Raw genomic sequence first — 26,082 nt, 5'->3', positions numbered from 1 at the left:
ATTGGTTTCCTGTTCAGGATGGTTTTACCTTTTGATCTACACAATGACTGAGCTAATGCATATGTGATAGATTACTTCTTACACAATCAGCTAGAGAAATATTAAGACTAGAATACATAAAATGCTCATTGAGCTTAAGGTGCTGTCTTAGTTTTAATGTTTCTTGTATCTGTTTTAATCTCTTAATATCTGTTGCACATTTTTAATGGATATGATGTTCAGCAAATAAATACCCAGGAAAGGATTTGCATGCAAGAGTACTAATGCTGCTTTTGGGGAGGGGGTTTTGGACAAATATATTTTTGCTGCTTTATGATTTTTCCTGGGCATCAAGGGGATGTAAGGTGAGTTGGAATGTCACCAGAACCAAGGATGCTTTTTCTTCCTCTTGTTCTCAAGGACCACCTGAGCTATTAGATCTTTTCCTTCAGTTTATGTCCATTTCATTTCTCTCTTTATTGAACAGATTGCTTATATTTCTTTAACTATAAGGCAGAAAATGAGAATAATAGGGATCCCCAAGTTTATTTGTTTGTAGAAAGCCACTAACTAAAATTTCTGGACATTATTTAGGAGAAAGATAATATGATCTGGCAAGCATGAGGTGTACCAATCCTGGCCTAAGTAGTGGGGCTGGGGCTGAGAAAGGGATGGTAGTAAAATAGCCCAGGAGGCTGTGGTGGGTCATAGGGTAGGGGTGTTTGTGTGTGCATGCTCCTTGTGGAATAAGAGCTGTCCTCAGAGCAGGGATATCAGGACTCATTTATTCCAAGATGATTCTTACTATACAGAGGTCAGAATTGAATCAACAGAAGTTACTAAGAAGGGGTATCCATTACAATTTTGGAGTGCCTTTTATGAAAAAAAATAAAGTACTACAAACAACTCATGACAAACAAATATTCAGAAAAGGGTTTGCATCCAAGAGTACTGATGCTAGTTTTATAATAGACTTTATATGCGCTGTATGTAAACCAATCCTTAAGTTTGTACTTGTTATGTTTTCACCTCTCTAATAGATTTGGGTTTCTCCACTACAGCATCTAGGGCACTATGAGTGTAACAATAGTAGTTCTGAAATAAGATCAGATCGATATGTTTAAAGTTAGTAGAATGGGTAGGATACTTAGGATATGTGTTAATGTGTCCTCAGTATAATGCACTAACTGCCCCAGTATGATGGTAGAGGCATAAAGTTCTGACTTAAATTGGAGATAATTGAGAAAATTCTTCCTCAAAGAGTTGCTGGTGACTCCTCCAATTTTACTAATTCATTTTGTGTCTAGTCTTTAAAAAGACATTTATCTAGCACTTCAGGTATATAGAAAGGGAGAAAAAAGAACATTGTGAAAACACATAGCCTAGTTTAAGCCTTACAGCAAACCTGTGACAGGATGGTTCCCATTTTGCAGATTAGAAAACTGAATCTCAGATATGTTAACTAATTTATTATAGGTCATGAAGCCCTGACTGCCAATCAGGGGCAGAACAAGGATTTGAAACCAGAATATTCTGACTCTATAGCCCACTCTTCTCACTTGTATTCTTTCTTAAGGAACCTGATGTGCCATAGGGAATAATGTACACAGACCAGTGTAATCCTGGGTAAAAGGTAAAATTTCCACCTCAAGAGAGATAGATATAAAGAATTTTGAAGAAGGAACATGACTTGAAACTGGATTTTGACATGTTTAAACTATAGATATGTAAATTTAGGATTAGGAAGAAGGTGGTGGGCAGAAACGGTTAACCATTCTTAGGAACATTTATACCTACAAAAAGCAGAGAAAAATGGCTTAGGACTATTTATGTGGTAGACAACATTCTGAAGAACGTAAAACAACTTAACATTTAAAAATAAGCATTATAGTTCCTCGGGTGGAAAAAAATGAAGGAAAAGCCAGATTAGCGATCAGTGATCTTTTAGGAAACATTAGAGACAAGTTAGAGACAAATGATCATGATCTTTTCTTTTTATTACTAAAAAATGCAAAGTGCCTCTCTCTACCTCTCAAATCAAAACCACAAAGTGAGCATTAGTTCTAAGGGAAAGGCTATTTAATGATCTGTGTGTCAACTTTATAATACTTGTTTTGCTCTCTAAAGACTTCGGTGTTTCATCCCAGCATCATCAGCTCAGGCCTTTACCCTTCCAGAATGGAAGAATTCAGGCCCACACATTTTTCTGTGTGGGGGCTTTTCCAATGAGGCTTTTGATGTTCTCATAGTCTTGGTATTTCTATTTCTCCAGCTATTTCCATTAGAGAATGGGTCAATATATGCTACATTTTTGGGACCCTGTAGAAAATTCGTTCCTAAGCTCCTGGCTTATCCCTATTAGCACATAACAGACACCATTATGGAAGTTGGTCTTATAATTTCTTTCTTGAAATGCCTGAGGATAAAGCTACCATACGCTGTGGCATACTTTCACTTTTTAACATGTCTGACACATCAGCTGGCTTTTTTGGCTATAGTGGTGGTAAAGTCAGTAGTAGACTGCTAGCTACTGCATGTGTCACACCCCCTACTTCCCCTTTGAAAATAAAATTCTACTATTCAATAAGCTGTTTTCATTGCTTAGCATTGTTTGTGACTCAGCCTCTTAGACTCGAGTAGCCCAAGTTCTTTAAAAAGGGAAGCCTCAGCAGTGCTTAAGTTGGTTAAGCATCTGACTGTTGATTTTGGCTCAGGTCATGATCTCACAGTTCATGAGTTCAAGCCCCACATCGGGCTCTGTGCTAACAGCTTGGAACCTGCTTGGGATTCTTTCTCTATCCTCTCTCTCTGCCTCTCCCCTGCTCTCTCTCTCTCTCCCTGTCTCTCAAAATAAATAAATAAACTTAAAAAAAGGGAACCTTCAATCCCTGAAGCTGTCTACCGAAGAGACTGGTCAGTCAGTTGCACACATTGTCCATCCAGCAAAGCTGACTTTCAAGGACTCCAAGTCCTGTGAGAATTTTCTCTTTCTCACCCTTTCCCATCACTTTGTAAAACTTAAAAATGTTTTTTTAGTGTTTATTTAATTTTGAGAGAAAGCGCAAATGAGAGAGAGGCTGAGAGAGGGGGAGACACAGAATCTGAAGCAAGCTCCAGGCTCTGAGCTCCCAGTGCAGAACCCGACGTGGGGCTCAAACTCACAAACTGTGAGATCATGACCTGAGCCAAAGTCCAACGCCCAACTGAGCCACCTAGGTGCCCCCACTTTGTAAAACTTTAATTTGGACTGGAGCTTGATGCCCATATTAATGTGTCTCTTGTTAGTTTCTCTACAGGCCTCTTGGCTTTTCAAGATACAGTTATCTCCCTGTATTTAGGGACATATTATTGAATTCTCTCTATACCACCTAGAGAGTATTCAGCTATGATCTCTGTGTTTTCCATGAGAAACTGAATTTCCTCAGGCATAGGTTGGTGCCCAGTCTTTGTCTTTATCAGACCTATAGTCCTCCATGATAGATTTATCTCTGTAAATCTATCTGTGGATCACAGTTAAGTCTCACTCTTGTACTCTTCCATGTGGTAAATTTTAATGATGTTCATAATCTTTTGGGATGGAAGAATTATTTCCATGGTACTTTTAATTTTGCAAAGTATTTTCAAATTCATTATCTCATTGAGTCATATTTTACTGATAAGAAATTTGATGTTTGTGCAGGTTAAGTGACTTTCCCAAGATCACATTCTTAAGTTAGTGGTGAAGTTAGAGCAAAACCCCAAGACTTCCTGGCCCCTAATGATCTTACATATTTCCGGTGTAAAATAGTGAGATGCCAAATTCTAGGTACATTAGACTACACAGAGAAGGTTGAATTAGAGTGTGCCTACTATTCCATCTCACTTCACTCTATCAGTGATAGCTGATGAGTCAGGCAAGGTATCATCCACCTTCGCCTACCCAACACCTTGTCTGAGAAATTTCAGGATTTCTAAGAAGTTAGAGCAGCTGAATTCACACAGCTACAGAAGCTAGGTTTTACTCATGTTTTTCATTTCTTTCTGGGCCTTTTAAAAGCACCAGAGCATTTGATGTTTCCTAACAATTCTATCATGTCTGAAGAAAGAAAGTGATTGCATCCACTGTGAATTTAAGTTGAATTGGACATTCAGAGTACGGTGTTTTAAGGCTGACATGGGAGTATCACACTAGGCATTTGTCTGCATTTGGCAACCAAGAGGCACCTCACTGCCTAAATGTAACAATAATGGGAGTATCTTACAAACCCTTGGAACTTTACTTTTTGTGTAAATATAAGACCCATGTCAAGTCACACAGCAGTTACCAGAAGTAGAATGGAACAGTCTGACAGTAATAGCAATAGATTTGCAAGGCATTTCATATTTATAAAGCACTTTCACATCCATTTATCTCCTCTTACGGCAAAACAGGTAAGGAAATTTTTTTCTGGTTATATGTATTTCACTAAGGACTTTATTTTCTTTGTACATTAAAAATTAAGCCTTGCGGGGCGCCTGGGTGGCGCAGTCGGTTGAGCGTCCGACTTCAGCCAGGTCACGATCTCGCGGTCCGTGAGTTCGAGCCCCGCGTCAGGCTCTGGGCTGACGGCTCGGAGCCTGGAGCCTGTTTCCGATTCTGTGTCTCCCTCTCTCTCTGCCCCTCCCCCGTTCATGCTCTGCCTCTCTCTGTCCCAAAAATAAATAAAAAACTTGAAAAAAAAATTAAAAAAAAAAAAAAAAAAAAAAAATTAAGCCTTGCAACTTACACATAAATATTAGCTTTCTTCTCTTCAATATAAGTGCTTTAATTAAAATCTTGTAAAAATATATTATTTACATTTATCTTCATCTTTCCTGCCTAACTTTGTTTCTAAGCTCTCTGTTAATCATTTGTTCTTCCCTCTTCTACAGTAGCTTTGAGTGTATCATTCATTTACAGTCCATTGTCCCATCATTCATAATGTTAAAAGATAAACTGAGGCATATTTTAAAATTTAAGAGTTTATTTGAGCAAAAATCTATTTGAATTGGACAGCATCCCATCTAGCAAATAGAAGGGAGCTCTGGGGAATTGTACAAAATGAAAAACTGATATCCAGAGAAAGCAAGAACAAGGAAGGTATACTATGCAAAACAAAACAAAACAAAACAAAACAAAAAAATGTGTTGGTTATTACAAAGCTACTTTCTTTTAGGGATGGCACTGGTCTATCAGGTAGATTATCTGGTGCTGATCAGACAGTTCCTGATTGACTGGTTTAAGATTCCATTCCTGGGAGAAATGAAGCTAGAATTAAGTCTTGGTTTAATGACTTTATTTTGGGCCTGTTGTTTTGTTTTTAAAACTAAATGATAATTTTTTAAAGAGTATAGCCTGATTTAGATTTAGATTGTGTGGTACTGTTTCCTAAGGAATTCAAGTGCCACACCCCACCGGTGAGAATAGAACCACACCAGGGCCCCCATTGGCTGGGGCATCAGAGCCTAACTAAAGGAAGAACAAGCTCCATATCCATCCAGTCAGTCCTGTAGGGGCAGCTACAAGACACTGAATCACCTCAGAGCTTCCTAAATCCCTCACTTTCCTCAGATCCAAAGGGGTTGTGAAAAGCTATTCTTCTATTTTTGTTGTAGAAAATTCTAATTTCATCCTAATATCTATTCTTCCCTCCTGCTTAGAAAAAGAATCCTGATTTTTAGCTAGATATATTGCTGCTCCTCATAAAGACCACGTTTCCTACTTTCCCTTTGCAATGAAGTGTGGCCATGTAGCTATAATGGCTGGAGCTCTAGTAACACTTCTGGACCTTAAGGACAGGGGACCATACTCTCGGGATGTTAAAGCTGAGAGCTGTGATAGTGAATATTTTATGTAGCTGCCAAATCAACTCTGATTTCCTAGTTTCTGACGGCTTTTATGTAAAAGAGAAGCAAGTATATCTTGTTTAAGCCACTGTTATTTTGGGTTTCTCATTACAGTTGACCCTTGAACAATGTGGGGGGTTAGAGGCACTGACCCCTGCACAGTTGAAAATCCATGTATAACTTTTGATTGCCCCCAAATTTAACTAATAGCCTGCTACTGACTGGAAACCTTACTGATAACTTAAATAGCCCATTAACATATATACTCTATATGTGTTGTATGTCATATTCTTACAATAAAATAAGCTAAAGAAAAGACAGTGTTGTTAAGAAAATCATAAGGAGGATAAAATACCTTTACAGTATAATACTGTATTTATTTTTAAAATCTTTATATAAGTGGACCTGTGCAGTTCAAACCAATATTGTTTAAGGGTCAACTGGATATGCAGTTAACAACACTGTATAAGTACATTAGGCCATGTTCTTTTTAGACAATCCTATTTGGTATTTGTTTTTTTTTACTACAAAATATTTAAGGTACATTGTTGAACAACATCATGGGCTATGGGAGTACAAAAATAAGTAGCTATCCCTAGCCTACAAAATTTTACATTTTAGTAGGAAAGACAATATAAAACTGTGAATGCAAAGGGTGGGTGGGTAAGTTAATTGGTAAGTGTACAATTTGCTAACCTCTACTGTCATAAGAATAGACTTATAGACTAATGGAATAGAATTGAGACTCTAGAAATAAACCCTGTAATTTATGATCAGTTGGTTTTGGCAAGGGTGCCAAGACAGTTCAGACTATTCAAAGAATAGTCTTTTCAACAGCTGGTGCTGGGACAACTGCATATCTATTTGCAAAAGAATGAAGTTGGACCCCTACTTCATGTGATATACCAACATTAACCAAAAATAAATCATAGAACTGAATTTTAGACCTAAAATAACAAAACTTGTAGAATAAAACATAGAAGTAAATATTCTTGGCTTTGAATTAGTCAAGGTTTCTTTAATATGTCACTAAAAAAAGCAAAATCAACAAAAAAATGAGACTTCATTAAAATCTACAACTTTTGTCCTTCAAAGGACACCATAAAGAAAGTGAAAAGATAACCCACAGAATGGAATAAAATATTTGCAAATCACGATTCTTATAAGTGATTTGTATCCATAATGTATAAAGAATTTTTGTAACTCAACAATAAAAAGGCAACTCATTTAAAAATGGAAAAATTATTTGAATAGACATTTCTCCAAAAAATATGTACACATGGCCAAAAAGCACATGAAAAGATGTTCAATATCATTAATAGGTAAAAACAAACCAAAATCATAATGAGCTGCCACTTCATACCCATTAAGGTAAGTAAAATAAAAAAGACAATAGCAAATGTTGACAAGGATGTGAAGAAATAGGACCGTAATGTATTGCTGGGGAGAATGTAAATTAATGGTGCAGCTTCTTTGGAAAGGAATTTGGTAGTTGGGTTTATATATATATATATATATATATGTATATACATATGTATATATGTATATGTATATATACATGTGTATACACATATACGTATATGTGTATACGTATACACATATACGTATATGTGTATACGTATACACATATACACATATACGTATATGTGTATATGTATACACATATACATATGTATGTACGTATGTATATATGTATATGTACTCCCATACATATATATATACATATACATATATATGTATATATATACACATATGTATATATATATGTGTGTGTGTATATATAATATATATATATATATATATATATATATATATATATATTAAACTTGGAGTACTGTATGACCCAGCAGTTCCACTCTTAGATATATGCCCAAGAAAATGAAAGTACATCGAAAAGCTTGTAAACAAATGTTAGCACCAACATTAATTAAAATAGCCAGAAAGTGGATAAATAAAATGTAGCATATCCATACAATGGAATATTATTTGGCAATAAAAATACTGAAGTACTGATATATTCTGCCACGGGTGAACCTTGAAAACATAATGCAAATTTCAAAAAGCTGATTGTATGATTCTGTTTATATAAAATGTCCAGAAAAACAAACCCATCGTGGCAGAAAGTAATTCATTCATTTCCAGAGTTTGGGATAAGAGAGAATAGGAAGTGAGTGCTAGTGGGTATGGGGTTTCTTTTTGGGGTGATGAAAATGTTCTCAAATTAGATAGTAGTGAGTTTCCTAAGTTCATGAATATACTAAAAACCACTGAATTGTACATTTATGGTGTGTAGATTATATCTCAAAGTTGTTACTTTGTTTTGCAGGTTTCATAATTGTGGTTGAAACACATGCAGTATGCTTTTGGTTTGTGGCTGTACTGAAGTAATGTCCCTATATGAAGCTATATTTATCTCTAAGAATTGCATATATAACCAGCATATATAAAACAACTGTATTATTACAGTTAAGAATGAAATCAATAGATTAAAATTTTAAATTTTCATTTAAATAGTAAAAGATACCACATGGCATTCAATCACTACTCTTGCTGCCAATTATCATCACCAAATTAAGGTCCAAACACTGAAGAAGCAGTAATGCTTTTTCTTTCAGTAGCAAATTAAAATGGTATTCTTCAACACTTCAGTATATTTGAATGTTTAAAAAATATATTTAAGATAAATAACTGTACCAACAAATACTGTAGAGATGTGGCAATGGTTCCAGAAAAGGTGGTTCCACAGGTCTTCCCTGTCACTCATTATTAGGAATTCCATAGTCTACTAACTGCTCAAAACAAAAATCTATGCAATCATCTTTGTTTTCTTTCTTTCTTTTGTACACCATATTCAATCTGTCAAAAAATCTTACTGGTTCTAGCTTCAGAATTGATCTTTAATCAAGCACTTCTAACCATAGCTATCTCTACCATTCTAGTCTAAGGCATGTTCAACATTTGTTTTAATATTTCAATCATTTTCTTAAATGGTGCTCCTTCCCTCAGTTCTTGTTCCACTAAAAGCCTCTTTTCACACAGGAGATGGAATGATCATTCTAAAATATAAATCAATTTATGTCATGCTTATCAGAATCTTCAAGTGGCTTCCTATCTCCCCAAAAGTAAAAGCCAAAGTCATTAATTGGCTTACAAGACCCCTCTCATCTGACCTCAATAATGTGATTTCTCACTACTCTTCTCTCTTACCTCCAATTCACACTGGCTTCCTTACTGCTCCTTGAACAAAACAGCATGTGACAGCCTCAGGGCCATTGCATTTGGTATTCTGCGTGAAATGATGTCTACTCCAATATCCACTTGACTTATTCCTTCACCTTCTTCAATTCTTTGCTCAAATGTTTTTCTTTGAAAGACTTTTTCTGATCACCTTATTAGTATTGACCTCTGAAGAACTAGCTACCTTCCTTCCCTGCTTTTTCCCGCCTATAGCTTATTGTCACCTTCTAATTACACTGCATAATTTCTTATTTATTCTTTAATTGTCTGAGTCCTCCCACATTAATATATACTCTGTGAAGCCAGGGATTTTATGTGTTTTGCCCATTGCATTCCTACCAGCCGTGCAAAAGGGTTCCTCTTTCTCCACATCCTTACCAACATCTGTTGTTGCCTGAATTGTTAATTTTAGCCATTCTGACTGGTGTGAGTTGGTATCTCATTGTGATTTTGATTTGTATTTCCCTGATGATGAGTGATGTTGAGCAGTTTTTCATTTGTCTGTTAGCCATCTGGGTGTCTTATTTGGAAAGGTGTCTACTCATGTCTTTTGCTTATTTCTTCACTGGATTATTTGTTTTTTGGGTGTTTGATAAATTCTTTGTAGATTTTGGATACTAACCCTTTATCTGATATGTCACTTGCAAATATCTTCTCCCATTCTATAGGTTGCCTTTTAGTTTTGCTGACTGTTTCCTTCACTGTGCAGAAGTTTTTTATCTTGACAAAGTCCCAATAGTTGATTTTTGTTTTTGTTTTCCTTGCCTCTGGAGACTTGTCAAATAAGAAGTTGCTGCAGCTGAGGTCAAAGAGGTTGTTACCTGTATATTTCTATAGGATTTTGATGGCGTCCTGTCTTACGTTTAGGTCTTTCATCCATTTTGAGTTTATTTTTGTGTTTGGTGTAAGAAAGTGGTCCAGGCTCATTCTTCTGCATGTCGCTGTCCAGTTTTCCCAGCACCATTTGCTGAAGAGACTGTCTTTTTTCCATTGGATACTCTTTTCCTGCTTTATAAAGATTAGTTGGCCATATGTTTGTATGTCCACTTCCGGGTCCTTTATTCTGTTCCATTGATCTATGTGTCTGTTTTTGTGCCAAATACCATACTGCTTTGGTGATTACAGCTTGTAATACAGCTTGAAGTGTGGAATTGTGATGCCTCAAACTTTGGTTTTCTTTTTTAGGATTACTTTGGCTATTTGGGGTCTTTTCTCATTCCATACAAATTTTAGGACTGTTTGTTCTAGCTCTGTGAAGAATGCTGGTGTTATTTTGATAGGGATTGCATTGAATATGTAGATTGCTTTGGGTAGTATTGACATTTTAACAATATTTGTTCTTCTAATCCATGAGCATGGAATGTTTTTCCATTTTTGTGTGTGTGTCTTCAATTTCTTTCATAAGTTTTTTATAGTTTTCAGTGTATAGATTTTTTCACCTCTTGGGTTAGGTTTATGCCTAGGTATTTTATGGTTTTTTGTGTAATTGTCAATGGGATTGATTCCTTGATTTCTCTTTCTGCTTCATTATTGGTGTATCAGAATGCAACCGATTTCTGTACATTGATTTTATATCCTGTGACTCTGCTGAATTCATGTATCAGTTCTAGCAATTTTTTGGTGGAGTTTTTTGGGTTTTCCACATAGAGTATCATGTCATCTGTGAAGAGTGAGTTTGACCTTCTTCTTGCTGATTTGGATGCCTTTTATTTCTTTGTGTTGTCTGATTGCTGAGGCTAGGACTTCCAACACTGTGTTGGATAACATTGGTGAGAATGGACATCTCTTTTGTGTTTTTGACCGTAGGGGGAGAGCTTTCAGGTTTTCTCCTTTGAAGATGATATGAGCTGTTGGTCTTTCATATATCGCCTTTATAATCTTTAGGAATGATCCTTCTACCCCTACTTTCTTGAGGGATTTTATCAAGAAAGGATGCTGTATTTTGTCAAATGCTTCTTCTGCATCTATTGAAAGGCTCATGTAGTTCTTATCCTTTCTTTCATTAATGTGATTTATCACATTGATTTGCAGATATTGAACCAGCCCTGCATCCCAGGTATAAATCCTACTTGATCGTGGTGAATAATTCTTTTAATGTATTATTGGATCCAGTTTGCTAGAATCTTGTTGAGAATTTTTGCATCCATGTTCGCCAGGGAAATTGGTCTATAGTTCTCCTTTTTAGTGGAGTCTTCATCTGGTTTTGCAATCATGGTAATGCTGGCCTCATAGAATGAGTTTGGAAGTTTTCCTTCCACTTCTATTTTTTGGAACAGCTTCCAAAGAATAGGTGTTAGTTCTTCCTTAAATGTTTGGTAGAATTCCCCTGGAAAGCCTTCCAGCCCTGAACTCTTGTTTGTTGGGAGATTTTTGATTACTGATCCAATTCTTACTGGTTATGGGTCTGTTCAAGTTATCTATTTCTTTCTGTTTCAGTTTTTCTAGTTTATATATTTCTAGTAATTTGTCCATTTCTTCCAGATTGCCCTATTTGTTGGGATATAATTGCTAATAATATTCTCTTATTATTGTTGGTATTTCTGTGGTGTTGATTATGATCTCTCCTCTTTCATTTGTGATTGTATTTATTTGTGTTTTTTTAATTTTTGATCAAACTGGCTAGAGGTTTGTCAATTTTTTTAATTCTTGCAAAGAATCAGCTCCTGGTTTCATTGATCTGTTCTACTATTTTGTTTTATTTCGATATCATTGATTTCTGGTCTAATATTTATTATTTCCCTTCTTTTGCTAGTTTTGAGATTTATTTCCTGTTCTTTTTCCAGATTTTTTAGGTCTAAGTTTAGATTGTATATCTGAGACTTTTCTTCCTTCTTTAGGAAGTCCTGTATTGCTATATATTTCCCTGTTATGACCACCTTTGCTGCGTCTCAGAGGTTTTGCACTGTTGTGCTTTCATTTTCATTGGCTTCCATGTACTTTTTAATTTCCTCTTTAATTTCTTGATTACCCCTTCCGTTATTTAGTAGAATGTTATTTAATCTCCAAGTATTCATGGTATTTCCAAATTTTTTCTTGTGGTTGATTTCATGTTTCATAGTGTTGTGGTCTGAAAATATGCTAGGTATGATCTTGATCTTTTTGTACTTGTTAAGGACTGATTTGTGACCCAGTATGTGATCTATTCTGGAAAATGTTCCATGTGCACTGCAGAAGAATGTGTATTCTGCTTTTGGATGAAATATTCTGAATATATCTGTTAAGTCCATTCAGTCCAGTGTGTCATTCAAAGCCCTTGTCTCCTTGTTGATTTTCTGCTTAGATGATCTGTCCATTGCTTTAAGTGGGGTGTTGAAGTCCCCTACTATTATGGTATTATTATCAATAAGTTTCTTTATGCTTGTGATTAAATGATTTATATATTTGGGCGTTTCACATTGGGGGCATAAATATTTACAATTGTTGGATCTTCTTGATGGATAGGCCCCTTAATTATGATACAATGCCCCTTTTCATCTCTTGTTACAGTATTTATTCCAAAATCTAGTTTAGGAGCACCTGGGTGGCTCAGTAGGTTAAGAGGCATGACTCAGGTCATGATCTCATGGTTCATGAGTTTGAGCCCCACGTCGGTCTCCGTACTGACAGCTTGGAGCCTGGAACCTGCTTCTGATTCTGTGTCTCCCTCTCTCTGCCCCTTCCCCACTCGCTGTCTGTCTCTCTCTCAAAAATAAATAAGCATTAAAAAAATTTTTTTAAATCTAGTTTAATATTGGTATGGCTACTCCAGCTTCCTTTTGATGACCATAGCATAATAGTTGGCTCTCCATCCCCTTACTTTCAAACTGAAGGTGTCTTTAGGTGTAAAATGAGTCTCTTGTAAGCAGCATATAGATGTGTCTTATTTTCTTATCCATTGGGATACCCTATGTCTTTTGATTGGAGCATTTAGTCCATTGACATTTTTTTTTTAATTTTTAATGTTTGTTTATTTTGAGAGAGAGACAGCATGAGTGAGGAAGTGGCAGAGAAGTAAGAAGAGAAAGAGAATCTCAAGCAGACTCCACACTGTCAGCACAGAGCCCGATGTGGGGCTCGAACTCACAAAACCGTGAGATCATGACCTGAGCCGAGATCTAGAGTCAGATGCTTAACTGACTGAGCCACCCACACACCCCTAGTCCATTGACATTTAGAGTGAGTACTGAAAGTATGAATTTAGTGCCATTATGTTGCCCATAGACTTTGTGTTTCTGGTGATGTTCTCTGGTCCTCTCTAGTCTTTTTGCTTTTGGTCTTTTTTTGTTTTGTTTTGTTCTGTCTTTTCTCCAGATAGTCTCCCTTAAAATTTTTTGCAGAGCTGGTTTAGTGGTCAAAACTCCTTTGGTTTTTGTTTATCTGGCAAACTCTTTATCTCTCCTTCTGTTTTAAATGACAGTCTTGCTGGATAAAGAATTCTTGACTGCATATTTTTCCAATTCAGCATGTTGGCTATATCTTGCCACTCCTTTCTGGCCTTCTATGTTTCTGTGAATAGGTCTGCCGCGAACCTGATCTCTCTTCCCTTATTGGTTAACGACTTTTTTTCCTTGCTGCTTTTATAATTCTTTCCTTGTCTGTGTATTTTATGAATTTGACTATGATATGCCTTGGTGATGGTCAGTTTTTGTTGAATCTAGTGGGAGTTCTCTGTACTTCCTGGATTTTGATGTCTGTGTCCTTCCCCAGATTAGGAAGGTTTTCCAACATAGTTTGCTCACATCAACCTTCTGCCCTTCTTTCTCTCTCTTCATCTTCTGGGACTCCTCTATGATTCAGTTGTTATTCCTTTTTAATAAATAACTGAGTTCTCTGAGTCTTGTATCGTGATCTTTTTCCTTTGTTTCCCTCCTTTTTTCTGCTTTATTATTCTCCATAATTTTACCATCTATATCGCTGATTCACTGCTCTGCTTCATCCATCCTTGCCTTCGTGAAACCTATTTGAGATTGTGTGTAGTTTATAGCATTTTTAATTTCATCCTGACTAGATTTTATTTTTTTATCTCCACTGAAAGGGATTCTATGGTTTTTTTCAACCCTAGCTAGTATTCCTGGTCATATGGTTCTAAATTCTAGTTCAGATATCTTGCTTATATCTGTGTTGATTAAGCCCCTGGCTGTCATTTCTTCCTGTTCTTTTTGGGGTGAATTCCTTCATTTTGTCATTTTGGAGGAAGAAAAAAATAAAAAATAAGGACTTAAAAACAAATCAAAAATATCAAATAAAGGATGCTAGAGCCTAGGTGTGTCTTGGTCAGCATGTCGAAAGAAGCTTGATAGAATAGAGCAGAAAGGGGGGAAAAGGTAAGAAAAAATTTAAAAACTAAAAAATATTACATAATAAAATAAAAAAATGAAATAGAATAAAAATTTAAAAATAAAGTAAAAGTAAAAAAAAACAAAATAAATTTTTCTCTTTCTGTATGTGAGAAAGAGGAAGAGAAGAAAGAAAAAGAAAACAATTTAAAAATAGAAGCAAAGAAAACAAATAAATAACCCAGCAAACAGAGTGAAACCTGAATGAAGTTACATCCAGTTTCCTCTAGAAGTGAAACTATGAAGACTTACACTAAGCAGGTGGAGTGACTTGTGCTGGTCTTCTAGGGGATGTCCTTCTAGGGTGCAGTTGGGTGGGGCTTGGTGTAATGGCTCCATTCTCCCCTAGGTGGTGCTGCTTAGCTTAGCTTACTGGGGTGGATTATTGTGTTGCGCATGTCCGTGCACCAACATGCTCATATGTGGGAGAGGTGGAAATGGCTTCACCCAGCTCCCTAGTCTCTGTTACAGGAATTTGGTGCACTCACCCACCTGTGATCAAGCCCCACTCCTTTGTCTCAAGCCTTCATCCACTCCTTGCCTCTACCCTGTCCATGTCCAAGCTGTCCACCTACCAGGCAGCACCTCCCTCCAGAGTTTTATCTCAGATGGGTTTGTGTTCAAAACCCCATGCTTCAGAGATCCCTGAGGCTTGGACCTGCACCAACTCTCTGGGGGAGGGTCTTGCTGAGCAATAGCCAGGTGCTGGCTTGCCCCAGAAAATGTTTGTGTGATCGTGCAATGTCAGATGTTCAGAGATTATGGCAAATCACAACATAGCCAGCTCTAGGTTTCACCACCCTCTCGTGTCTTTGTCCCAATACCAGCAAATGTGGCTGCTCTCTGGGGTCCACCTGGTACCCTTGCCTGTGGGGAGGCTTTATGGCCTCTACAAAATGCACTCCAAACAGGGGAACCACTTTTCCCTGTGTGGCACACGGATCCCTCAGACACTGCTGCCAGCTCTGGGGAATTTACCCTGCTTCCCCACCAGAACACTGCCAGACACCGAGCTCCAAAACTTCAGACTCTGCACTCCACTGTTTATAGAATCCTGATGGTATTAAAACCCTCTCCTTTCTGCCTGTCAATGGTTTGGGGGAAGAAATTTCTTGTTCAGCCCCTTGTGAGTGTTTTCACTCTTTCTCTCCAGCTACTTTTGGGGGAGTGCTTTTCTTGCACGATCCCAATGTGCTGCACTCTCCCCCTTTCTCTCTCTGTCTCTCTCCAAAAAACAGCTCCCTACCCTCCGTGGCTTTTTTCTCATCCAGTTCACCTCTCTGCACCATGTACCTGGAAAGTTCTGGGGCCCAAGTTATTAAGATTGTTGTGTTAATTCTCAGATCAATTTCTTAGGTGTTCAAAATGGTTTGGTGCTGATCTAGCTGCTTTTCAGGGACAAGACAAGCTCAGGGTCTCCATGCTGCTCCACCATATTAACTCCTTTCCCTGATTTTTTTTTATATTTATATATAATCTGAAATGAAAAGTTGACCTTTCCATGAAACTTTTCCGTCTTAATACTACTATTCATAGTTAAATGACATGCTTTTATGATGTTCTCTTTGTGATTATGCTATATATTTTGAGAGAATTATGATGTGTATTTAAACTGGGATAGATAAAGTTTGTATTTCACAGTTACCATAACCATTTAGTGTGATATGTAGTTCATTCCCTAACATTGAACTTTCTATTAATCTACATATTGCTAATTTTCTGGCTAAAAAGAACTGAAGAGTTGTCTTAGATAGCTGAGTGAAAGACTATTTCTTCTGCCCCACTGAGCAGATAACAATCAAAGAAAAACTTAGTCACCCCATTTGTCATATTTCTTCTTGTGCTTATTTTTTCATACATGTTCCTTCTTGGATTCCTGTAGTTTAGAATTTAAATAACATTACAAACATCTTTAATTTTGTAAAACATGAATGCCAGGATGGTAAGAGTAGATTCATGGATGAAAGGAAATAATGTTTATTAATTGAAGGTTGTGTTAACATGACTGAGAGACACCTATTTTCATATTGCCTGAGTTATGTGGACTGAAGTTTGCACTTTCAATCACACAAAAGAATGATAACTGCAGAGAGAAATCTCATTTTCTACCTTCCCTTTTCTGTGGAATAGTGTATTTCTGGGTTGAAGCGTTATCTCCATTTCATCAAATAGAGGCAAACCAATCTTTTTATCATCTACTTTTACCTGTGAGTATCTGCAGTTTTTGTAGAATTTTGGAAGAAAATAGCCATACTAAAATCTTTAACATTCTTTCAAATATCCACCCCATAACCATTCTACTGGCTTTCAGTGTTTGCTTGGCAATATATAGCAGGCTTAAAATTTCTATCCAAGTAATAAATAGTAAGTAGGCATTGTATGAAATTTATTAAATTAAGTTAGTGGGAAATGGTTGACCTCCCACTGTCTCCAAATTTACTATTCAATCTAAATTATCAAACAAGATATTTCTTTTGTGTCTCCAGATAGACAATAAGAAAGCTTGCAGGGAAAATTGGCATCAGTGTGCTTGGATTCCCCGTACTCAATTGTTCCCAATTGCTTCTATTCAAATGTTCATCCTCTGAGAGAATCACTTTCTGAGAAAAAGTAACTCTTTCCTGTTTTAAGTCAGTATGAGATTTACAATGGGAAAACAAAGATAAAACCACAAACCCATGGTATACAAGAGAGATTTAGATATTCTATGAATGAGCAGTCATAGAAACAACCATTATATCTTAATTCTGTCAGTAATATGTGTGTGAATAAAATATTTCATGGACAGGCACTTCATTAAGTTGGAAATTTTTCCCACATTTTATGATTAACCACACTAAAGAGATAGCTCAACCATATCTAATTTCTAACCTAATTTCAACCATATCTAATTTCTAACCTAATTTCTAAGAATGCAAATGCTTTTAGACTTTATAAACTGTTTTCCCCCACAACTTTATTGAGGTATAATTGGTACACAAAAAATGCATATATTTAATGTACAAAATTTGATGAGTTTGGACATAGGCATACCCATGAAACTATTACCACAATTAAGGTAATAAACGTATCTATCTTTGTACTCTCCCTGCTTTTTGTAGTAATAACACTTAATATGAGATATGCCCTGTTAACAATTTGAGCATACAATATCATATATTAATCATATTATTAATCATATTAATCATATTGTTAACAGTGGGCACTATATCTTACAGCAGATCCCTAGAACCTATTCATCTTGCACATATGAAATGCTATACTAATTCAACAACAGCTTTCCATTTCCCCTGCTCCCCTAGACCCAGGCAACCACCATTCTACTCTTGGTTTCTATAAGTTGAACTATTTTAGGTACCTCACATAAGTGGAATAACGCAGTGTTTACCTCTCTGTGATGGACTTATTTCAATTAGCAAAATGTCCTCCAAGTTTGTCCATGTTATTGCATATGGTGGATATCCTTCTTTTTTAAGGCTGAATAATACTCTGAAATATATATATATATATATATACTCTGAAATATATATATATATATCTATATATATATATATATATATCTATATATATATATATATATATCATATTTTCTTTATCCATTCATTCATTGATGGATATTTAGGTTGTTTCCATATCTTGGCTATTGTGAATAATGCTGCAGTGAACATAAGAATTCATATATCTCTTTGAGATCCTGATTTCAATTCTTTTGACTATACCCAGAAGTGGAATTGCTAGTTCATATGATAGTTCAATTTTTAATTTTCTAATGAACCACCATATTCTTTTCCATAGCTGCTGCACCATTTTACATTTCCACCAACAGTGTACGAGTGTTCCAATTTCTCCACATTCTTACCAATACTTGTTATCTTTTGGATTTAAAAAAAAGCCATTCTAGCAAGTGTGAGGTGATAGATACCTCATTGTAGTTTTGATTTGCATTTCCCTAATAATTAGTGATGTTGAGCTTCTTTTCACATATATGTTGTCATTTGTATGTCTTCTCTGGAAAAATGTCTATTCAAGCCCTTGCTCATTTCTTAATTAGGTAATTTAATGTTGGTTTCAGCAATTGAGTTATAGCAGTTCTTTAATGTATTTCAGATACTAATCCCTTATCAGATATATGGTTTGCAAATATTTTCTCCCATTCTGTGGATTGCCTTTTATTCTGTTTACTGTTCTTTGTTGTGCAAATGTTGTTTAGTTTTGATGTCGTCCTACTTGTGGATTTTTGCTTTTGTTGACTGTGCTATTGGTATCATATCCAAGAAATCATTGCTAAGACCAATGTCAAGATTTTCCCTTATGTTTTCTGCTAGGAACTTTACAGTTTCATGTCTTTTTCTTAAACTTTTTGTATTTATTTTGAGAGAGAGAACATGTGCACAAGTCGGGGAGGGGCAGAGAGAGAGGGAAAGAGAGAATCCCAAGCAGGCTCTGAGCTGTCAGCACAGAGCCCGACACAGGGCTTGAACTCACGAACTGTGAGATTATGACCTGAGCCAAAATCAAGAGTTGGAAGCCTAACTGACTCAGCCACCCAGGTACCCCTGCAGTTTCATGTCTTACATTTAAGTCTTTAAGCCATTTAGAATTGATTTTTGTGTATGGCATAAGATAAGGGTCTAATTTCATTCTTTTCCATGTGGATACCCAGTTTTCCCTACACAGTTTGTTAAAAAGATTATACTTTCCCCATTGTGTATTATTGGCATTTTTGCTGAAAATTAATTGACTATATATGCATTCGTTAATTTCCAGGCCCTCTATTCTGTTCCGTTGGTCTATATGTCTGTCTTTATACCAGAATCATACTGTTTTAATTGCTGTAGATTTGTAATATATTTTGAAATCAAGAAGTATAATGGCTTCAGCTTTGTTTTTCTTTCTCAAGATTGTCTTGACTATTTGGGAACCTCCGTCGTTCCAAATGAGTTTTAGGATATTTTTTTTCTATTTCTGTAAAAATGTAAAAAATGTCAGGGCACCTAGGTGGCTCAGTCAGTTAAGTGTCCAGCTTCAGCTCAGATCATGATCTCATGGTTCATGGGTTCAAGCCCTGCATTGGGCTCTATGCTGACTGCTCGGAGCCTGGAGCCTGCTTCAGATTCTGTGCCTCCCTCTCTCTCTGCCCCTCGCCTGGTCATGCTCTGTCTCTTTCTCTAAAAAAATAATAAGGAAACATTTAAAAAAATGTTTTTAATATAAAAAATGTCATTGGAATTTTGAGGAGGATAACATGGAATCTATAGATTTCTTTGGGTGGTATGGATATTAAATAATATTATCTTCCCATCTGTGATTGGCATGTTTCCATTTATTTTTGTCTTCTTTAATTTCTTTTACCAGTGTTTTGTAGTTTTCAGTGTGTAAGTCTTTCACCTCTTTGGTTAAGTTTATTCCTAAGTAATTCTTTTTGATACAATTGTAAATAGAATTGTTTTCTTAATTTCTTTTTCAAATAGCTCATTGATAGTTATAGAAACACAACTTATTTTTGTATGTTAATTTTGTATCCCACAACTTTACTGATTTTGCTTATTAGTTTAACGTGTGTGTGTGTGTGTGTGTGTGTGTGTGTGTGTGTGTGTGTGTATACACTTTAGGGTTTTCTGCCTATAAGATCATGTCATCTGCAAAGAGAGACACCTTTAAATCTTTTTTTCTTACTCAAATGCCTTTTACTTCTTTTTCTTGTCTAATTTCCCTAACTAGGACTTTTAGTACTGTGCTGAATAGATGTGGCAAGAATGGGCATCCTTTTCTTGTTACTGATCTTAGAGGAAAAGCTTTTATTGTTCACTAGTATGATGTTAGCTATCGCTTATCATAGATGGTCTTTATTGTGTTGAAATAAATTCCTTTATTATTTCTTTAAATAAGCTTTCTGTCCCTATTTCTCTCTCCTTCTTTAATGTGCATATTGGTAAATTTGATGGTGTCCCATAATTCCCTGAGGGTTTCTTACACGCTTTCTCATTATTTTTATTTTTTGTGCCTCTGGCTAAATAATCTCAAGTGACTTGTCCTCAAGTTCGCCGGTTCTTTCTTTTGCCTGGTCGAGTTAAATGTTGAAGTTCTCTATTGAATTTTTCAGTTCAATTGTTAAATTCTTGAGCTCCAGAATTTGTTTGGTTCTTTTTTATAATTTCCATTTCTTTGTTAACTTCTTTTTTTTTCATATATTGGTTTTCTAATTTCATTTAGTTATCTGTGTTCTTTTGTGGCTCACTGAACTTATTTAAGATGATTGTTTTGAATTCTTTATCAGTAAATACATAGATACCCATTTCTTTAGGGCTGGTTTATTTTGTTCTTTTGATTGTGTCATATTTCCCTGAATCTTTATGTTCCTTGTGGCTTTGCATTGGTGTCTGCACATTTGAAGAAACAACCACCTCTCCCAGTCTTTATGGATTGGCTTCAGCAAGGAAGCTGATCTTCACCAATCATCGTGGTTAGAGTTTCTGGGAGCCCCTCAAACCTTGTCTATGGATATTTACACTCCACTCCTCTTCCTCCCTCTTGGGAGAAAACACTTGGGTGGTTTTGTTTGTTTGTTTGTTTGTTTGTTTTTTGGTTTGTCTGTTTGTTTTCAGCATGCAAGGGTCAAAATTATTGGACTCTCAAAAAACTTAGAATATGGGTTATAGACATAAAAGGTCTCTCTTGGAAAAGATGTGTATTCTCTTCTTTTCTGCTATCAGATGAACCACCTTTAGTTCCATAGGCAGCAAGAAGCAGCTGATCTTCTTGATTTTTCCCATCATTTCCTCAAATACTACAGCTTTAGTGGCATATATCTGTCCCCCAGGTGAAATAGTTTTACTAACCGTTTCTCAAGCAAGTTTCTAGAACCTTTCAACTGGGAATAATAGCATAGTGCCCATTGTTACTGGTCCCACTTTTCTCCATTCAGCAAATTCCACATCACATTTTAGGGTCTGAGATTTGTAGCACATCAGTTTCAGGGACCAAATTCCATGTCAGATAGAATACCCCCAGTCATGTGCTCGCTTCGGCAGCACATATACTAGAATACCCCCAGTCATAAGTAACAGAAGGGCTGCTTTAGATTGGTCTGAACACCAAAGACATTTATTTCATATATTAGGAATTCTAAAAGTCAGGTAGACTCCAGGGCCAATTGATTTAGCAGCTTAGAGATGTCATTAGGGACCCCAATTCTCTGCTGCCACAGAGTTGGCTTCCTGCTAAAACTGGTTACTCTCATGGTCATAATATGGCTGCTAGCATAATATACTAGAATAATATTCTTCTTTGATTATTTCTAGCAGGAGACTGAAACTAGCCCTTTTTCCCGGGAACTCCAGTAGGTCCTTGATCCATATTGGCTTTGGTCTACTCATCCCCCAATTAGCCAGTTAAAAGGGGGCATAGTCTTATCATAATTGGCTTACACTAATTTACTGAGGTAAAATGAATGTTGGAACATTATCTCCAAGATCCTCTATAGACAAGCCCTTTGCCAGGGTACACTGATATGCAAATGAAAGTTCTAACTTCCTAATACCTTTTCTCTAGCCAACTTTCTTTTTTCTTTTTTCTTTTTATTTTTATTTAAGTACAGTTGACACACAATGTTACATTCGTTTCAGGTGTAAAACTGAGTGGTTTGACAAGTTTATGCATTATGCTGTGTTCACCACAAGTATAACTACTATCCGTCCCATTACATAGCTATGACAATATCATTGACTGTTCTTTATGTTCTGCTTTTTTATTGCTGTGACTTTATCATTCCATAATGGAAGGCCTGTATTTCTCTCTCCCCTTCACTCATTTTGCCCTACCCCCACCCCCACCCTCCTCCAATCTGGCAACCATCAGTTTGTCTGTATTTATAGTTCTGATCTGCTTTTTGTTTATCCTTTTTTTTTAAAATTCCATTTATGAGTTCTAGCCAACTTGCTCCCTGTGCTCTGCTACTTCAAAAGTCTGAGTAGGGACTGACAGAAAAATTATTTGACAAAGCTATGCATTTGTCATTTTGCTTTTGGCTTAAGTCATTGTCAGCAACCAACACTTTATTTATTTTTAATATTTATTTTAATTCCAGTTTAGTTAATGTACAGTTCTATACATTACTCAGTGCTCATCATAAGTGTACTCTTAAACCCTTTCACTGTTTCACCCATCCACCCTATCTACTTCCCCTGTGGTAACTATCAGTTTGTTCTCTATAGTTGAGTCTTTTTTTTTTTTTTTTTTTTTTTTGGTTTGTCTCTTTATCCCTTTGTTCGTTTATTTTGTTTCTTAAATTCCACGTACAAATAAAATCATATGGCATTTGTCTTTCTCTGACTAACTTATTTCACTTAGCATTATATTCTCAAAATGTGTCCATGTTGCTACACATGGCAAGATTTCATTCTTTTTCATTATGTATATATACCACATCTTCTTTATCCATCCAATCATCTGTGGACACTTCAGATGCTTCTGTGATTTGGCTATGTAAATAATGCTGCAATAAACATAAGGATGCATATATCTTTTCAAATTAGTGTTTTCATATTCTTTTGCAAATGCCAGTAGTGGGATTACTGAATCATATCGTGATTCTATTTTTAATTTTTTGAGGAACACTTTTCCACAGTGGCTGCAGTTTGCATTCCCACCAACACTGCAAGAGGGTTACTTTTTCTCCATATCCTCACCAACTTGTTGTTTCTTGTGTTTTGATTTTAGCCATTCTGACAGGTATGAGGTGATATCTCATTGTAGTTTTGATTTTCATTTCCTTGATGATGAATGATGTTGAGCATCTTTTCATATGTCTCTTGGCCATCTGTATGTCTTTGGAGAAACGTCTATTCATGTCTTCTGCCCATTTTTATTTGGATTCTTTGGGGTTTTTTGGTGTTCAGTTATATAAATTCTTTATATATGTTTGATACTAACCTCTTAATGGACATTTGCAAATTATCTTCTCCTATTCAGTAGGTTATGTTTTAGTTTTGTTGATTGTTTCCTTTGCCATGCAAAAGACTTTTATTTTAATGTAATACCAATAGTTTATGTTTGCTTTTGTTTCCCTTGCCTCAGGAGACATATCTAGAAAGATGTCATAGCTGATGTCAGAGAAAATAAAGGCCATGTGTGAAAAACCGCCTGTGCTCTTTTCTAGGATTTTTATGGTTTCAGGTCTCACATTTAGATCTTTAATCCATTTTGAGTTTGTTTTTGTGTATGGTGTAAGAAAGTGGTTCAGCTTTTATTCCTTTGGAAACTGGAGAGTTTCCAGTTCTGTTAAAAATGATGTTGGTATTTTTTTAGGAATTGCATTGAATCTGTAGGTCGCTTTGGGTAGTATGGACATTTTAACAATATTTATTCTTCTAATCCATGAACATAGAATATCTTTCCATTTGCTTGTGAGTTCTTAAATTTCTTTCATCATTGTTTTATAGTTTTCAGAGTATAGGTCTTTTACGTCCTTGGTTAAATTTATTCTGAGGTATTTGCTTATTTTTGATGCATTTGTACATAGGATTATTTTCTTAATTTGTCTTTCTGCTACCTCACTACTAGTACATAGAAATGCAAAGGATTTCTGTATATTGATTTTGTGTCCTGTGGCCTTACTGAATTCATTTATCAATTCTAATGTTTTCTGGTGGAGTCTTTAGGGTTTTCAATATATAGTATCATGCCATTTGCAAATAGTGAAAGCTTTACTTCTTCCTTGCCAATTTGGATACCTTTTATTTCTTTTCTCTGATTGCTGTGGCTAGGACTTTAGTACTAAGTTAAATAACAGTGGTGAAGGCAGACATCTCTGTCTTGTTCCTGACAGTAGAGAAAAAGCTCTTGGTTGTTCCCCATTTAGGATATTAGCTGTGGGTTTTTCATATATGGCCTTTATTATGTTGAGGTATGCTCCCTCCAAACCTACTTTCTTGAGGGTTTTTTGTTTTTTGTTTTTTGTTTTTATCAAGAATGGATGTTGAACTTTGTCAGATGTTTTTTTCTCATCTACAGAAATGATCATATGGTTTTTATACTTTCTCTTGTCATCAGCCAACACTAATAATTCTGGACTCCCTGGATCATTTAGGAAGTCTTTAAGGTTGAAAGTAACATAACCCCAAAGTAGTGGCGTAAGCAAATAGACTTGTATTTGTGTCACATAAGAAATCTTGACATATGTATTTACTTGTATTGGCTCAGTAACATGACAATATCAAGGTTATCGTCTATGATTATCTGTCTTTTTATATATGTCTCCCACCTCAGGGTGACAAAATGGCTGCTGCAATTTCAGTTATTAAGTTTATATTTTAATCCAGAAGGGGGAATGGTGACCCATATAATTAGCTAGAATTCATGACCCATGGCAACGCCTGACTGGTGGGTGTCCAAAGAGAATGGGTCTGCATAAAGCAAACATCTTATCTTCTGCACACTGCAAACTGGATAATGTATGTAAGCATTTAGACTTCAGTGCAGAGTAATTTACTTTCTTCCAGCATATGGAAATGAGTTAATAGGTGATGATAGGCATAAGGATCTAAATATGTCCAATCAGCTACCCTGTTCTGTAGGAATGCTTCAGGCTGTCTACTTGTAGCAACTCTCCTAGACATGGGAGACCCAGTGCTATCCATAGCCCCTTGTTTCAGGTTTTCAGCCCAACTTCCTGGGTTTCTATCCAAAAGACCCCAGTTGGTTTGGTGAATCGAATCACAATTGAGGCTGCAGGAAGTTGTGGCTGACCTGTTTTTTTGTTACCCACAAATAGCCTGTATGATCTATTCTCATAACTTCTTCACAGTGTCCATGTGAGGAATAAGGGATTCCTTGAATCTATCTTTCTTCTTCTGTCTCCCAAAGTGGCCTTTGCCATTTTGGATTGGCAAGCTCTGGCAGACTGTGGAGATGACTTTGTCTCCTTGCCTAAGCCTCAAGAGTTGTCCTGTTCTTTGCTTCAACTCTCTTATCTTCCCTCTTCATCTCTTATAACTCACTGGACAGAGGGTGTGAAGAGGCTATAGTAGAGGTAGAAAGGATTATAGCAAAAGGGACTTCATTTTGGCCTTCATTAAGTCCTGCTTTGTTCCCACAGCATCTAGGAGCTGGATGCAGAATAGGGCAAGACTAGAGGATCTACTTCCCCCACCTCCACCATTCTCAGACTCGTCCTACTCTGAACAAAGAAAAGACTGAAGCCCTCCTGATGACGCCTTGGAATCTCAGACCTACTTGGAACCAAGGCAGCAAGTAGGAGGTAATTGTCTTCTGTTGCCTCCAGTTCCTACTCTCTTCACTGTTAGAACAGAGCATCACTCTCCTCCATATGAACTTCCCTTCTGAGCCTGCTTCCTAAATCCTGTCACGGAACTCTCCCCTCCCACACTGGTGGTTCTGTTCTAAGGCAAACAGAAATAAAAAAAATTACTCTAGATTTCTGAGTCTAGGGAACTGGCTAATGGTTTTTCACAACTGGCGCTTGAAGGAATATGATACGTATTTTCACTTTTTGATGGATACTGGGCATTCATATATATAGAAGTGATATACATGTAGAAAGTCAACACCAGAGACCCAAATACAACTCATGAACAGATGTGGCTTCCCAGGCAATGAAGATTAGGTAGTAGGAAGTGTTCAGATCCAAAGAAGCTAAGTAGTGACAGCATTTTATATGTATCCAGGATTCCCTGTGCTCCTCTTTTCC

At 36.3% G+C, this 26,082-nt stretch overlaps 1 protein-coding gene across 3 annotated transcripts in view; it reads left to right on the top strand.

Moving 5' to 3' along the window:
- ADAD1 (adenosine deaminase domain containing 1) overlaps positions 1 to 25,809 on the top strand; it is a 103,525-nt gene extending 77,716 nt beyond the window's left edge. For all 3 annotated transcript variants that reach the window (XM_042935578.1, XM_042935575.1, XM_042935576.1), the window contains one exon: positions 25,471 to 25,809. In XM_042935578.1, coding sequence (XP_042791512.1) covers positions 25,471 to 25,506 — 36 coding nt within the window. In that variant the 3' untranslated portion in view covers positions 25,507 to 25,809. The remainder of the gene's footprint in view (positions 1 to 25,470) is intronic.
- The last annotated feature ends 273 nt before the right edge of the window (positions 25,810 to 26,082 follow it).

This window comes from Panthera leo, chromosome B1, assembly GCF_018350215.1.
Source record: "Panthera leo isolate Ple1 chromosome B1, P.leo_Ple1_pat1.1, whole genome shotgun sequence".
In the NCBI taxonomy this organism is placed as follows: Eukaryota; Metazoa; Chordata; class Mammalia; order Carnivora; family Felidae; genus Panthera; species Panthera leo.
Note: the sequence above shows the minus strand (reverse complement) of the source record. Positions and strands in the feature narration are given on the sequence as shown.